Raw genomic sequence first — 15,018 nt, forward strand, 5'->3', positions numbered from 1 at the left:
GAGTACCCAAATGGTCAGTCCGCCTCTGGTCTGTACTAGGCTTAAGACTTTGCAAATCTTTTGTTTGACACACCTGGAATGTATTTAGCTGATATACACTGAAACTGGACTTTAGACTCGGTACAGATCTCTGCGATACATGCGTTCCCACATGTGTTCCTGCATCACAGGAGATCATGTGTTACACTGTATTGTGTGCTGAAATGCCATTATGTCCTAATGGTATCCAAATGCACCAAGCTATCCCATGCACATTTTGTTGAACCACAATACATAGTTACTACCATGTGTTGTGATTCAGCGCAATTTTTAAAAAGTGCTGTGCTATTTTTTTGTGTGATTTGGATGCAGTAGATAGTCCATACAAATGAATGGGCTGCCCTACTGCGAAGCACAGTAGCACACACAAAAACACGCAGCAACAAACATGCGCTGGCACATTGTACAGATGTGAAACCAGACTTATTAAAACTTATATATTTTCATCAAATATTTGTGTTATGTGTGATATTTTAGAATGAAAATTAACATTATTACATCAACGATGCCCTCCTACATTTGCTATTTCATTTCATACACAGATATAGAACAATATGCATAATGTGTGTCTGTGTCATATTTTATTGCTAGTAACTCCTGATTTAAGCACCCTGAGTCAAAGAACATTTATTGATTTGATTTCTAATTGATATATTTATTAGCTGTTGTGGGTTACTGCACCACATGATTGTGTATTACCCTTCTTTTTAAGCTCATAAACCGCATGGGAACCACATCTGTCCCACATCCCATAATCCCCTGTCATAAATAATCTATAACTTATACAAACTGCCATGGTAGAAATTCGTGCCCACAACGTCCCCCAAAAGATTAACTTGCTTTACAGGGCTTATTGGGATTCTTTGCATTCTTTAAATCTAAGGACTTTGAACTCTTTATTCACAATGTAGATTTTTTTTTTTCAGTTGGCATCTGGGAGGTGACGAGAGGTGACATAAATGCATTGGGTAAGTATCTAAGTTATGCTTTGTATAGTATTGTAGAAATAAAGCATAAGGGGCCATTTATACCTCTGTATGTTAGTTAGCATTTTAAGCTGCACCTGCGGTGAACTATGAACATCGTTTTCAGTGATATAGCTTACTTATTTCATCTTGTGTTATGGTGCTTTTCCTAAAAACATCCTGCTTCCTTGCATTGGAATGAGCAGCAAGGGCTCATTCTCATGTGTGGCAGCTTCTGCTGCATACTTTACATAATTGCCCATGTACGCTCCAGTGTGTCCTCCTGCAGCAGCCTTTCTCAACCATTCACCCCAGAGGAACCACAAAAATATTCTTCTGGTCTTGGAGAATCCTTACCAATGCCAATCCATAGGGCATCAACAGAGGAAAATGCCCCTATATTGGTGGTCAGCAGAAAGAATGCAGCCCTTACAGTGGAGGTCAGAATGTCACCCATACAGACAGCAAGAAAAGATAATTGGGTCATGCTGCTCGTTTTGCAAAGTAGCATTGGTCTTGGAACTATGCAGGCACCATCGGATCAGACGTCAATCAGCCACAGCTGAAGGAACCCCTAGCAACCTCTGGAGCAACTCGAGGGTACCACAGAACTCTGATTAAGAATTGCTGTTCTACAGCAATGCAACATCCTCGCTCCCCCTTATTGTTTTGGCCACAAACACTGGTATGTTCTGCTGGTCTTCTGGGTGTTCCATGTTTAATGGTGTGGGACACCAAAACTACTGACTGCCAATGTAAGGAGCACCAAAACCAATGACTGTCAACTATGATGGGGGCACTACAATGACTACCACCTAAAAGAACTCTTTGCTACCACCAACAAAAAGGGGGGCACTACCTATCCACCAACTCAACTTGGGGCTCTTCATAGAGCATCAACTTAAAGGGGGACTATGCTAACCACCAGCAAACAGGGAGCACTACGCTATGCACCAACTAAAACAGGGGCGTTATTCTGACCACCAACTAAAAGTAGGACAGTACACTGACCTCCAACTAAAAGAAGGGCACCTTACAGAGCAGTAAGTTAAAGAGAGGAACTGTGCTGACCCCAAACAAAGGTGAAGCACTGCACTGGCCACTAGCTAAAAGGGAAGCACTGACCACCTATGATATCTAAGTAAACATTAGTGCTGCTGTATAATCATGCATTTTTCAGTGTGTTCTTGTAGCATGTTTATGTTTGTTTTTTATGTGTTTTCATGCTCCCTGAATTTATTGAAGAAGAAGGAAACTGGTTGTTAAGCACAATGCCATGAAAAAAGTAGATGTTTATGAGGTCCAAAATGCACAGTGTAGTACCAAAAGAAGCATGCACCATGTTACATTGATGTGAATGAGCATCGTGGAGAATAAAATGGTTTTCATTGTTGTGCAATGCAGATCTACAGCAGATGAACATCAAATGGCACTAGTTTGAACAGGGCTAATACAGGGAACTACAGTGATCAACTAGAATGGTGGCAGTATGCTATGAACGAAAAGAGGGACACTACACTGACTACCAAAGTAAAAGTTGGAATTACAATGACCACCAACTAAAATCAGGGAACTGTGTTGACCATCAATAAAAAGGAGGGTCACTATACTGACAACCAACTCAGGATGTCAGTATAGGGGGACAGCTAACTGGCCCCCAACTAAAATACAAGCACTTCAGCAAAACCATGAACTACATGGAGGACACTACCTTGAATGCCACTCAAAAGGAGTAAACTACTCTGGCCACCAATTAAAAAGAGGGCACTAACCTGACTGCAACCTAAAAGGAGTACACTGCTCTGGCAACCAAATAAAACAGGGACACTACCCTGACTGCCGCCTAAAGGGGGGGGGGCACTAATCTGGCCAGCAACTAAAAGGGAAACACTACAGTGACACTACTAATAGAGTGGCATTATCCAGGCCACCAACTAAATGGGAAACCATAAGCTAAGCACCAACTAAAAGGCGGGCACTACCCTGACCACCAACTAAATAGGGGAGACCCTGAAAAACACATGGACCCTAACTAGAAAATCTAATGGGGCTTTTAGAGGCACCATACCAAAAAGAAGGTCAATACTTAAAGTATAAAAAAATTAAAGCTTTATTGAACAATGTTAAAACCACAGTTGTGGTAAAGGGTCCACTCTGTATTGTAAGGCCACAGCCAGAAATACCATCTTGAGGGTGAATAGAGGCCATCCGTACAGCTTAATTAGGTCCGTACCATACAGTCAATATTTATGCCTCAAAAGCAACTGTTCCAGTCAAGAAGACTTTAAACAAGAGGCTGATGCATTAAAAATTAGAATGCGGGCTCGCGGCTATTCAAACAAAATGTTGAAAAAAGCATATCATTGAGCAAACCAGCAATCATGTACGGACCTAATTTTTCAAACACCACGTCCCAGGCAAGGCAAGGAGACCACCACAAAAATAATCATGCACTATAACAGACAACAGCAACAGATTCATCATGTAATTGATAAATATTGGTATCTCCTTAAAGCTGATCTTGCTGTAGCCACATGTGTAAGAGACAAGGCCGAAATTGCATTCCAAAGGAATGTATCCATCACGGATGCACTGGTACAGAGCCATTTTGTTAGGACAGAAGAACAGATCCATGTTGTCACAAGGGAACATTTATATGTGGCGGATGTGCTTATTGCCAATATATCTCTCAGGACAAAAAGCATATACTACCGAATGGGGAGTTGCATGAAGCACAACACTATGTGAATTGGTAAAACCAAACTTAAGTTTTGGAAAATAATTTATGACCACGTATTAGCTATTCAATTGGGAGCTATATCATCCCCCATATGGAGACATGGTACATGGTATCATTCTAAGAATCCACAATGTGTCAGGTTCTTTGCCCGTGAAAGAGTCTATCTAGACTCTAGAGGTCGTGACGGGATCACCGCATCCTTCAAGAGGCCAAACATGGTCTATCCCTTCCCCTTCAGGCATGCACCTTACCCTGCATGTCTTGTGAATAGCCTTTTCAAAATCATGTAATCAACGTACTCAATCTCCTCACTGCTTCTTCATAAATTCTCAGTGATCATGAAAGATAAACATACTCCCATAGTGCAGTATTGCTTAAAATTCTACCAATCTCCAAAATGGCCACCGCGGCACTTCCGTTTGCGTCTGACGTCACAGCCGCTTGATGCGTTTCGTCATTCAATCAACTTCCTTCATTTGCAATCCTATGCCTTGATTGGTAGAATCAAGTTGCTTGAACCTCAAATATATGTAAGCGCAATTTTACATTATTAAATTGGAATTGTAAGTAATACTGCACTATGGGAGTATGTTTATCTTTCACGATCACTGAGAATTCATGAAGAAGCGGGGAAGAGATTGAGTACGTTGCAGGGGCGGACTGACAACTTATTGGGCCCACGGGCAATAGGGGATCATGGAGCCCCTGTGTCCCTACCGAAACTCAAAAAAGCCTATGAACAAGGTACCAGGGGCATCTTATGGGGCCCCCTACTGACCCCGGGCCCTCGGGCAGTGCCCGAGTTTCCAAATGGTCAGTCCGCCCCTGGTACGTTGATTACATGATTTTGAAAAGACTATTCACAAGACATGCAGGGTAAGGTGCATGCCTGAAGGGGAAGGGATCGAGCACATTTGTTTGGCTTCGCACACAGGTGGTGGATGCAGGATGGTCACACGCGTATTTTGGATTTTATTCACAGTATAAGAGTGAAATGCAAATTTTCACCCTAAGAGAGTAAGAGTATTTAGGGGAGGAGTGGTGCACACCTTCTATATATTGCACTTTATATATTGCACACAGGTGCACATGTAGCACATTTGTATTAGAAATATTACACTATATTATTTTTTTTCTTTTGGAGATTTGGATCAGTACACTGGAAGATCACATGAAAAAGAGAGATTCTATGATACACAACACATTTTGGCTATCTTGATGAGAAGACAAGATCGGAGTAAGAAGTAGTGCGCTGTTGCTGGCATAAAAAAAAAATATATATATACTTTTTCTTCCTCTTGGAAAGCCAAATATTTGAATGTGCCTTATTTAGAGTAAGTTAGTCTTGGAAAAGGTTAATTCTAATATGTACCTAGCCAAGGGCTATGCATAGAATAGCTCCCTGTTGTCCCGAATTACTAATTTGTTTGTATTAAAATCAGTTTGGGGAGTAGGGATGTAGTTTGGATGGATTTGGGACACAGTGACTATTCAGACAATTTGATCTGTTTTCTCAGCTTTGTTTTTTTGTTACGGACATGTGGTTTGTGCACCTCGCCTATCTGTGCACCCTTGATGAAGGGTTCCTTTTTAGATTCAAATGGTCATGGCTCCTTGTGGCTCTTTATGAACATCTTGATGCCATCATCTGGTATACGTGAATATTTGATTATTACAGATGTTATATTTTCCTGACATTTTTTTGATATGTTGTATGCTTATTTTGGCTTTATTTATATAATTTTAGAACTATATGTTATATCTCCCTGAGGAAGCGGGCTATTGTCCTGCAAAATGCGTCGGAAAAGATTGATGAAAGATCTTAAAGAAATTATGTCAACTATGCTAGCCATGGGAAATTTTTCTGCAATGTTATGTTACTCTGCACAAGCTATACATGTCTTTTAATATGAGCTGTGTGAATGCTAAAAAAACCTTTACCACAACTGTGGTTTTAACATTGTTCAATAAAGCTTTAACTTTTTATACTTTGAGTATTAACTTTTTATACTTTGAGTATTGACCTTCTTTTTGGTATGGTGCCTCTAAAAGCCCCATTAGTTTTTTTCTAGTTAGGGTCCATGTGTTTTTCAGTGTCTTGCCAATAAAGGGTTGTGGCACCAGTAAAATCCATCAACAAGGGATGATACCATTGGACATATAGGTCTCCCTCTCCCCTTTCTTCCAGTTAATGTCTCAACTAAATAGGGGACACTACTCTGACTAACACCTAAGAGGAGGTCACTACGCTGACCACCAACTAAAACGGGCCATACCCCGACCACCAACTAAAAAGGGGATGCTACCCTAACCAGCAACTAAAAGGGGACATTACTATGACCACTAACAAAAAGGGGGCACTACACTGACCACTAAGTAAATAGGAGAGACTACTCTGACTACCACCTAAAAGAGTACCATGACCTGGTTACTAACTAAAATGGGGGCTGTGACAGGCCCAACCAGAACAGGGGCTTTTTGAGGGGACAAGGGGTTAGCCTTCTACCCACTGATTATGGCCCATGGAGAGAGCAGATAATTCTGGACAACAGCATGATGAACACTGATAGCGAGCCTTGGATTAATTCTCTGAGTAAAGACAATAAATCTTCCCTTCTGGAGTGGATGGAAAGAGGTAATATTAATCTTATACAGGTTAATGGTCAGAGGAAATATAGTGGCCCTCCTGCAGACTTAACTGCAGGTTAGAGAAACTCCTCCACTTGGGGCAGACATATTTATTATTATTATTAATTTACAGGATTTATATAGCGACAACAGTTTGCTCAGCGCTTTACAAAATAAAGGGAGACATTACAGTTACAATACAATTTGGTACAAGAGGAAACAGAGGGCCCGGCTCGTTAGAGTTTACAATCTAGGACAGCGGTTCTCAACCTGTGGGTCGCGACCCCTTTGGGGGTCACAGGGGTTGCCTAAGACCATCGGAAAACACATGCTGCTGGAGGAGGGGTAGAGAGGTTGTCTGGTCAGCGGGTCCGGTGTCTTCATTTCCCTGGACCGCGATGTGTGGGCGGGATGACATGCCGCCGCTGTCATCTGGCCACACCCCAGGGATCATTCAACAGTTCAGCCTCCTCGCCGGTGATTGGCCGCCGGAACTGAAGCTCAGGAGAGGCACACAGGCGGCCAATCAACGGTGAGGAGGTGGAACTTGGAGAGGAGGAGCCGAGCGGCAGTGCGAAGATCAAAGAAGATTGAGTGAAGGAGCTGCTGGAGCAAGTTAAGAGGAGGAGAGCAGCTGGAGAAAGAAGACAGCTGACCGGTAAGTGCCTGTACTGTGCAGATGGTGCTGCTGCAGCCAGGTATGCTGCATGTAGATGGGAGAGGGACCGAGCCCAGGCTGGAGCAGAGGTCAGCAAGGTAAGTATCATTGGTGTCAGTGGGAGGAATAGTGCCCCATCATTGGTGTCACTGATACCAATGATGGGGCACTATTCCTCCCACTGATACCAATGATGGGGCACTATTTCACCCCCACTGACAGCAACGATGGGGCACTATTTCTCCCCCCACTTACACCAAGGATGGGGCACTATTCCTCCCCCCACTGACACCAACGATGGGGCACTATTCCTCCCCCCACTTACACCAAGGATGGGGCATTATTCCTCCCCCCACTTACACCAAGGATGGGGCACTATTCCTCCCCTCACTGACACCAACGATGGGGCACTATTCCTCCCCCCACTGACACCAACGATGGGGCACTATTCCTCCCCCCACTGACACCAACGATGGGGCACTATTCCCCCCCTACTGACACCAATGATGGGGCACTATTCCCCCCCCACTGACACCAATGATGGGGCACTATTCCCCCACCCCCACACACTGACAGTTATGGAGTAGCAATGAAAATTTATGGTTGGGGGTCACCACAACATGAGGAACTGTATTAAATGGTCCCAGCATGAGGAAGGTTGAGAACCACTCATCTAGGAGGATATTTGTCAACAATCTCCCTCAAGAAATCTATGAAGATAGATAAATTCCACTTTTTCAGACTTTTTTGTAGGAATATTGTATGAGTTTTGTCTTATGATGGACAGATTATACCATTTGAATGCAAACAACTGAAAGACAGCATGTGTACTTTGTGTATTAAGGGGTGGGCTTGTTGCCGGGCTGCCTGGGGTGGACTCCCTGGTTTGTCTGGCTGTTGAGATGTCCATCTTTGATGTGGGAATTGATCGGGAATTTGTTTGTACAGTGCTGTTTCATTTCTGGTACCTTGTAAGTGCAATTTGGTTTTGGATAAAAGTTTTTAGTTATGGTTTTATGCTATGGATAGCTTTTTGGCTTCCTATGTGCCACAATTGAATGACATATCGAGAGTGGCTGTCCTCTATGAAGCACGCTGACATATAAGGAGTTACATCTGATGGTGTACAGCAGTGGTTCTCACCTTCTTAATGCCGTGACCCTTTGATACAGTTCCTCATGTTGTGGTGACCCCCAACCATAAAATTATTTACCCAGTAATTATAATTCATGAGTGTTGTTTTACCTCCAATACAGCTGCTTTCAACACAGTAGCTGCTTTTAACAGAGTAGCTGCTTTCTACACAGTAGCTGCTCTTTACACATCAGAAATATGTGTTTTCTGATGGTCTTAGGGGACCCCTGTGAAAGGGTCGTTCGACCCCCAAAGGGGTCGCGACCCACAGGTTGAGAACCACTGGTGTACAGGGATCTGCGAATGATATTTGATACCATTGAGCGAGTTTACTGTTCAGTAAAATGGGGGCCAAACACATCTGGTAAACCTTCTGTGAGCACGGTGTGGGGTGACACATTTGCATGTGTTGATAAGACGGTTTCATCATTCCATCACTTGAAGAGTATCCAGTTTTTCTATACAAGATTTTCACATTGAGATGGGACTTTTATAGATGAGCTTTTTTTATTTATGAGCATGAAATGTTTACACTTTATATTTATTTATCTATTTATGTATGAGTATTATCATTATTATATAGGATTTATATCGCGCCAACAGTTTGCTCAGCGCTTTACAATATAACGGGAGACAATACAGCAACAATACAGTTCAATACAAGAGGGAAAGGAGGGCCTGATCCTGGGAGCTTACAATCTGGGATGAAATATTCACTTTTATGAAATGTCTATCTTGTTGATGTTTAATGATATGCGAGTGTGTGTGGCCAGCGTCGGGGGGGGGGGGGCAGGCACGTCTGGCAATGTCTATGGTCGCAAGGCGAGAGTAATGACATCTTGGCGCATTTCAGGCCACACTGCAGCAGCCGCTATAAAAACCCAGGAGCTGAGCGGATGGCACCGGACTTGTGTGACTGACAGACAGAAATGACTGAGGCAGACCATAACGGAACTGGTGTTAACCTGGGTAGTGGGCAGGGGCGAACTGACAACTCATGGGGCCCCCGGGCAATAGGGGATCATGGGGCCCCTGTGTCCTTTCCAAATGGTCAGTCCACCCCTGGTATCAGTTGAGTATTTATATTTTTGAGCGCTACACTGTTGCGTGATCATATTTGATAAATTCCAGTATTAGGATTTCATGCTAGCTGCTGGGTTATGAAAACATTTGTTTGAACTAGCGCGGATTACTTTTGCACATTTATATACAGCTAGGAGGCTACAGAACAGAAGATTTCTGTTTCAGGTGGAATTCAAGAAAAATATTTTAGGGTAGTTTAGGCACAGTTTAAATGACTATATGTTCCCTATAAGGCAGAGGATCTTCACTTTTTGATCTCAGGTTGACAATACTATAGCAGAAAAATATGCAGAGAGCAGGCTAACAAAAATGTGAAAGTCATATAAAAACTGTTTTAGGGTTGCAATGCAATATTAACTCAAAGTATGTGTTCACTGTAAATACAATATACATTGGATGCCTTTGGTAACTGCTGCTTGTGGTTTGCCTCTGAAGATCCAAACCTTTATTTCTCACGCTCTGGAATTTAGTCCTCTGGCCTCTCACAGGCTGATGCTAATTAAATGGCTTCTGTACTAGCTCTACACTTTTGCGGCACAGGCTGCAGGCAATAGTCCCTGGTTTTGGAAACTTGTCCTTGGGAATATCCAGGTCTTGATAATTATAGTATAACTATGGGCAAAATAAAAAATGACATATATGATGCAGTCTGTCACTAGCAACATGGCAATTGCTTTTCTAACATAGTTACAGTACATAGTCTGGTTTAAAAAAGACAAAAGTCCATCCAGTTCAACCATAGAAAAAAAAAAGTTATAATCCTATACCCACAGTTGATCCAGAGGAAGGCAAAAAAACACAGCAAAGCACGATCCAATTTGCTCCTGCAGGGGAAAAAAATCCTTCCTGATCCCCCAAGAGGCAATCGGATATTCCCTGGATCAACTTTACCTATAAATGTTAGTATCGCTTCTACTTTACCTTTGGGCGAGTTCTGAATGCAACCTGGAGGGAGGATTCACCCATTGTGACCAGACCTTTTTCTGATGAGGATCCTTGGGATATGATATAGACCGCTCATATTTATTTAGTTTCTGGTGAGTGCGCATTTCTGCTATTCTTCACAGAGCACTACCATTGATTGCTACCAGTCACCTGGCACGATTATTACAATATAGACTTTTTATCAGTATTTTGATTTGTGTATTTTATCTGTTCATATTTTCCTCAAGTGCTGCACTGTTCTTATATTCTATAAATGTTAGTATCTAGTTATATTCTGTGTATCTAAGAAAGAATTCAGGACTTTTTTAAAGCAATCCGCGGAGCTGGCCAGAACCAACTCTTGAGGGAGTCTATTCCACATTTTCACAGCTCTTACTGTGAAGAAACCTTTCCGCGTTTGAAGATTACATTTCTTTAATAACTGTTGATTCTGCCAGTAGTTCTATTATTTTTCTGTTCCTGTACCAGGGTGACAAGGTTGCTCATTCTCCAGTGAAATAGCACAGAACCGTTGTCACCCTTAGATGGACATGTATTTTAAATGGTAAAAGAAAAACAAATTCAAATATCACAGCACAGCTGTGTGTGAAATAAGAAATCACTGAATACTATAGTAATTTACACGCCACAGGTAAAACACCAAGATAAATGCAGTCACTTTCCTTGCTTAAAGGATAACTCCACTTTCACTGATACAAATATATATATATACTGTGCGTGTGTGTGTGTATATATATATAGATATATATAGATATATATGTCATATACAATTGCTACACAAGCCATATTGTATATTATATTTAAACTTTAAGGAGTGCCAGAGTCTGCACTAAAAGTCACATTTTAAGCATCCCCTGCAATAGGAATTCAGTTTTGGTGAGCTACTCCTCAAAGGTTAAATATAATATACAATATGGCTTGTGTAGCAATTGTATATGACATATATATCTATCAATATATATATATATATATATATATATATATACACACACACACACAGTATATATATATATTTGTATCAGTGAAAGTGGAGTTATCCTTTAAGCAAGGAAAGTGACTGCATTTATCTTTGTGTTTTACCTGTGGCATGTAAATTACTGTAGTATTCAGTGATTTCTTATTTCACAAGTAGAAAACGTAAAATGTAAAATAATGTCACTGTAACTTTCTGTAAAATTCAATGCAGTATGTCATCCTGGAGGAGTTCTGTATAGTATTGGCGTATACAATTCCCCAAAATGACGTTTTCTACTTCTTTGGTTGGCTTGCTGATTTTTCCAGAGTCTGCACTAAAAGTCACATTTTAAGCATCCCCTGTAATAGGAATTCAGTTTTGGTGAGATACTCCTTAAAGGTTAAATACTTCTAAAGGGATGCAAACACTGAAACTTTACTCATCAGAATACTGAGAGTGCACCAGGTAGTTATAATGAATCAGATCCCCCCCCCCACGCACACACACGCATTCAGAAGCAATCAAACAAAAGGTTGTATTGGCAGCCGCGGAGCTTTGGCAGGATCACCCATTCTTCTTCTTTCTCCCGCCACAGATACATGAAGCAGAAGAACAGTGATAGGAGTGGGCTCTATATACCTGTTCAGAGAGAAGAGGAGATGGAGAGAGACTGAAAAAAGCTGCAGCTGGAGATGCTGGAGAAGCCTTGCCCACTACTTGGAGAGTAGAATGGGGGAGCTGTAATTGGCTGTAGCCACAGCCTGCAGTGGAACAGCAAGCCCCTGAGCTTCAGGAGAACTGTGGGGGGCTGCAGGGACTGGTGGGTATTTCGCAAAGGAGGAAGTGCTGTACAGAGGAGACTGTGTAGAACTACAAGGCCCAGGAGCTGAGTAACTTCAGTAGGAGGAAAAAGGATTGCTAGTCCAGGCTCTAAAAATAGTTTACTCACATGGAGAACCAGGGGAAGCTGCTGGTGGGCTGCTGATTGCCAGTGCTCCCTGTGACACCAGATCAGGACTGAACTGTTGCACCTGCCAGAGAACACTAAGCCAGTGGGACCACCAAGTGAACTGCAGAATCCTGATCATGAGCCTGATCATGAATCCAGTATTCTGGACACCCATGGGAAGGGAGGAGACTCCACAACAAATTTTAGAGTAGAACACCAACCCAGTCTGGACCCCCAGGGATTTGTTTTGAGGATTAGTTTTCCTTCTGTTGGAATTACAAAAACTCTTCTTAAGAGTGCTCAAACACAATCCTTGGCACCAACAGGTATACCGCTAACTAGTGGGAGGGGATAAATTGGGACTGTTACCCACAGCCCACTGAATGTACTTACTGTTGTAGCACTACTCCCGTGGGAGCCAAGGAATACTGTTCAGGTTTCCACTATCTTCACTCCGCAGCCAAGCACACAGGTTCATTCACATGTTTCTTCAATGACCAGTCTAGGAGTGTTGTTTTTTTTTGTTTTTATCTTTGAAGAACTTGGATAAGTTTTAGGGAATTATGTGGGATACTCCAAAAACAAGAACTATCTAAATTGGAGGATTTAGGTATTCTTCAGAACAAGCTATGTTAAAGTCTGTGCTTGTAGCAAACAGTAGACTTTAGCTTTAAAGTAGTAGGAGTAGGATTATTATTATTGTTATTATTCTACAGGATTTATATGTTGGGACCCTTACTTATTAATATATTTATAAACAGTATAGGGTCTGGGATTATAAATCCCATTTCAGTCTTTGCAGATGACACCAAGCTGTGCCGTGGAATAACTTCCTTACAGGATGTACAGCGCTGAGCAAACCCTTTGGCGCTATATAAATACTGTATAATAATAATAATAATGTCTTCAATTTACAAGCCGACCTCAATGTACTGCTTAATTGGGCAACTATGTGGCAAATGAGGTTTAATGTTGATAAATGTAAGGTTCTGCAGTTGGGAGCTAAGAATATGCATGCATCATACATACTGGGGGGGTACAACTGGGGGAATCAATGGTGGAGAAGGATCTGGGAGTTCTGGTAGATCACAAGCTTAGTAATGGCATGCAATGCCAAGCTGCAGGTTCTAAAGCGAGCAAAATCCTCTCTTGTATTAAAAGAAGTATAGACTCCAGAGAGAGAGATATCATATTACCCCGGTACAAATCATTAGTAACACCTCATCTGGAATATGCAGTTCAGTTTTGGGCACCAATTCACGAAAAGAACATTGGGGAACTGGAGGAAGTACAGAGAAGGGCAACCAAACTGATAAGAGGCATGGAGGAGATCAGCTATGAGGAAAGATTAGAGGAACTGAATTTATTCTCTCTTGAGAAGAGGAGATTAAGGGGGGATATGATCACCATGTATAATACATAAGGGGGGATATGATCTCCATGTATAATACATAAGGGGGGATATGATCTCCAAGTATAATACATAAGGGGGGATATGATCTCCATGTATAATACATAAGGGGGGATATGATCACCATGTATAATACATAAGGGGGGGATATGATCTCCATGTATAATACGTAAGGGGGGATATGATCTCCATGTATAATGCATAAGGGGGGATATGATCACCATGTATAATACATAAGGGGGGATATGATCCCTATGTATAATACATAAGGGGGGATATGATCACCATGTATAATACATAAGGGGGGGTATGATCTCCATGTATAATACATAAGGGGGGATATGATCATCATGTATAATACATAAGGGGGGATATGATCTCCATGTATAATACATAAGGGGGATATGATCACCATGTATAATGCATAAGGGGGGATATGATCTCCATGTATAATACATAAGGGGGGATATGATCTCCATGTATAATCCATAAGGGGGGATATGATCTCCATGTATAATACATAAGGGGGGATATGATCATCATGTATAATCCATAAGGGGGGGTATGATCTCCATGTATAATACATAAGGGGGGATATGATCATCATGTATAATCCATAAGGGGGGGTATGATCTCCATGTATAATACATAAGAGGGGATATGATCTCCATGTATAATACATAAGGGGGGATATGATCTCCATGTATAATACATAAGGGGGATATGATCTCCATGTATAATACATAAGGGGGGATATGATCTCCATGTATAATACATAAGGGAGGATATGCTCTCCATGTATAATACATAAGGGGGGATATGATCTCCATGTATAATACATAAGGGGGATATGATCTCCATGAATAATACACAAGGGGGGATATGAGCTCCATGTATAATACACAAGGGGGGATATGATCTCCATGTATAATACATAAGGGAGGATATGATCTCCATGAATAATACATAAGGGGGGATATGATCTCCATGTATAATACATAAGGGGGATATGATCATCATGTATAATACATAAGGGGGATATGATCTCCATGTATAATACATAAGGGGGATATGATCTCCATGTATAATACATAAGGGGGGATATGATCTCCATGTATAATACATAAGAGGGGATATGATCACCATGTGTAATACATAAGGGGGATATGATCTCCATGTATAATACATAAGGGGGGATATGATCTCCATGTATAATACATAAGGGGGGATATGATCTCCATGTATAATACATAAGGGGGGATATGATCTCCATGTATAATACATAAGGGGGATATGATCATCATGTATAATACATAAGGGGGGGGTATGATCTCCATGTATAATACATAAGGGGGGATATGATCTCCATGTATAATACATAAGGGGGGATATGATCTCCATGTATAATACATAAGAGGGGATATGATCACCATGTGTAATACATAAGGGGGATATGATCTCCATGTATAATACATAAGGGGGGATATGATCTCCATGTATAATACATAAGG

At 41.5% G+C, this 15,018-nt stretch overlaps 1 protein-coding gene across 1 annotated transcript in view; it reads left to right on the plus strand.

Moving 5' to 3' along the window:
* Positions 1-965: 965 nt before the first annotated feature.
* CCDC83 (coiled-coil domain containing 83) overlaps positions 966-15,018 on the plus strand; it is a 100,832-nt gene continuing 86,779 nt past the window's right edge. Inside the window, exon 1 of the mRNA XM_089662402.1 lies at positions 966-1,007. Coding sequence (XP_089518528.1) covers positions 999-1,007 — 9 coding nt within the window. The 5' untranslated portion in view covers positions 966-998. The remainder of the gene's footprint in view (positions 1,008-15,018) is intronic.

This window comes from Staurois parvus, unplaced genomic scaffold (assembly GCF_062004578.1).
Source record: "Staurois parvus isolate SC_StPar_1 unplaced genomic scaffold, SC_StPar_1.0 ptg001468l, whole genome shotgun sequence".
Taxonomy (NCBI): domain Eukaryota; kingdom Metazoa; phylum Chordata; class Amphibia; order Anura; family Ranidae; genus Staurois; species Staurois parvus.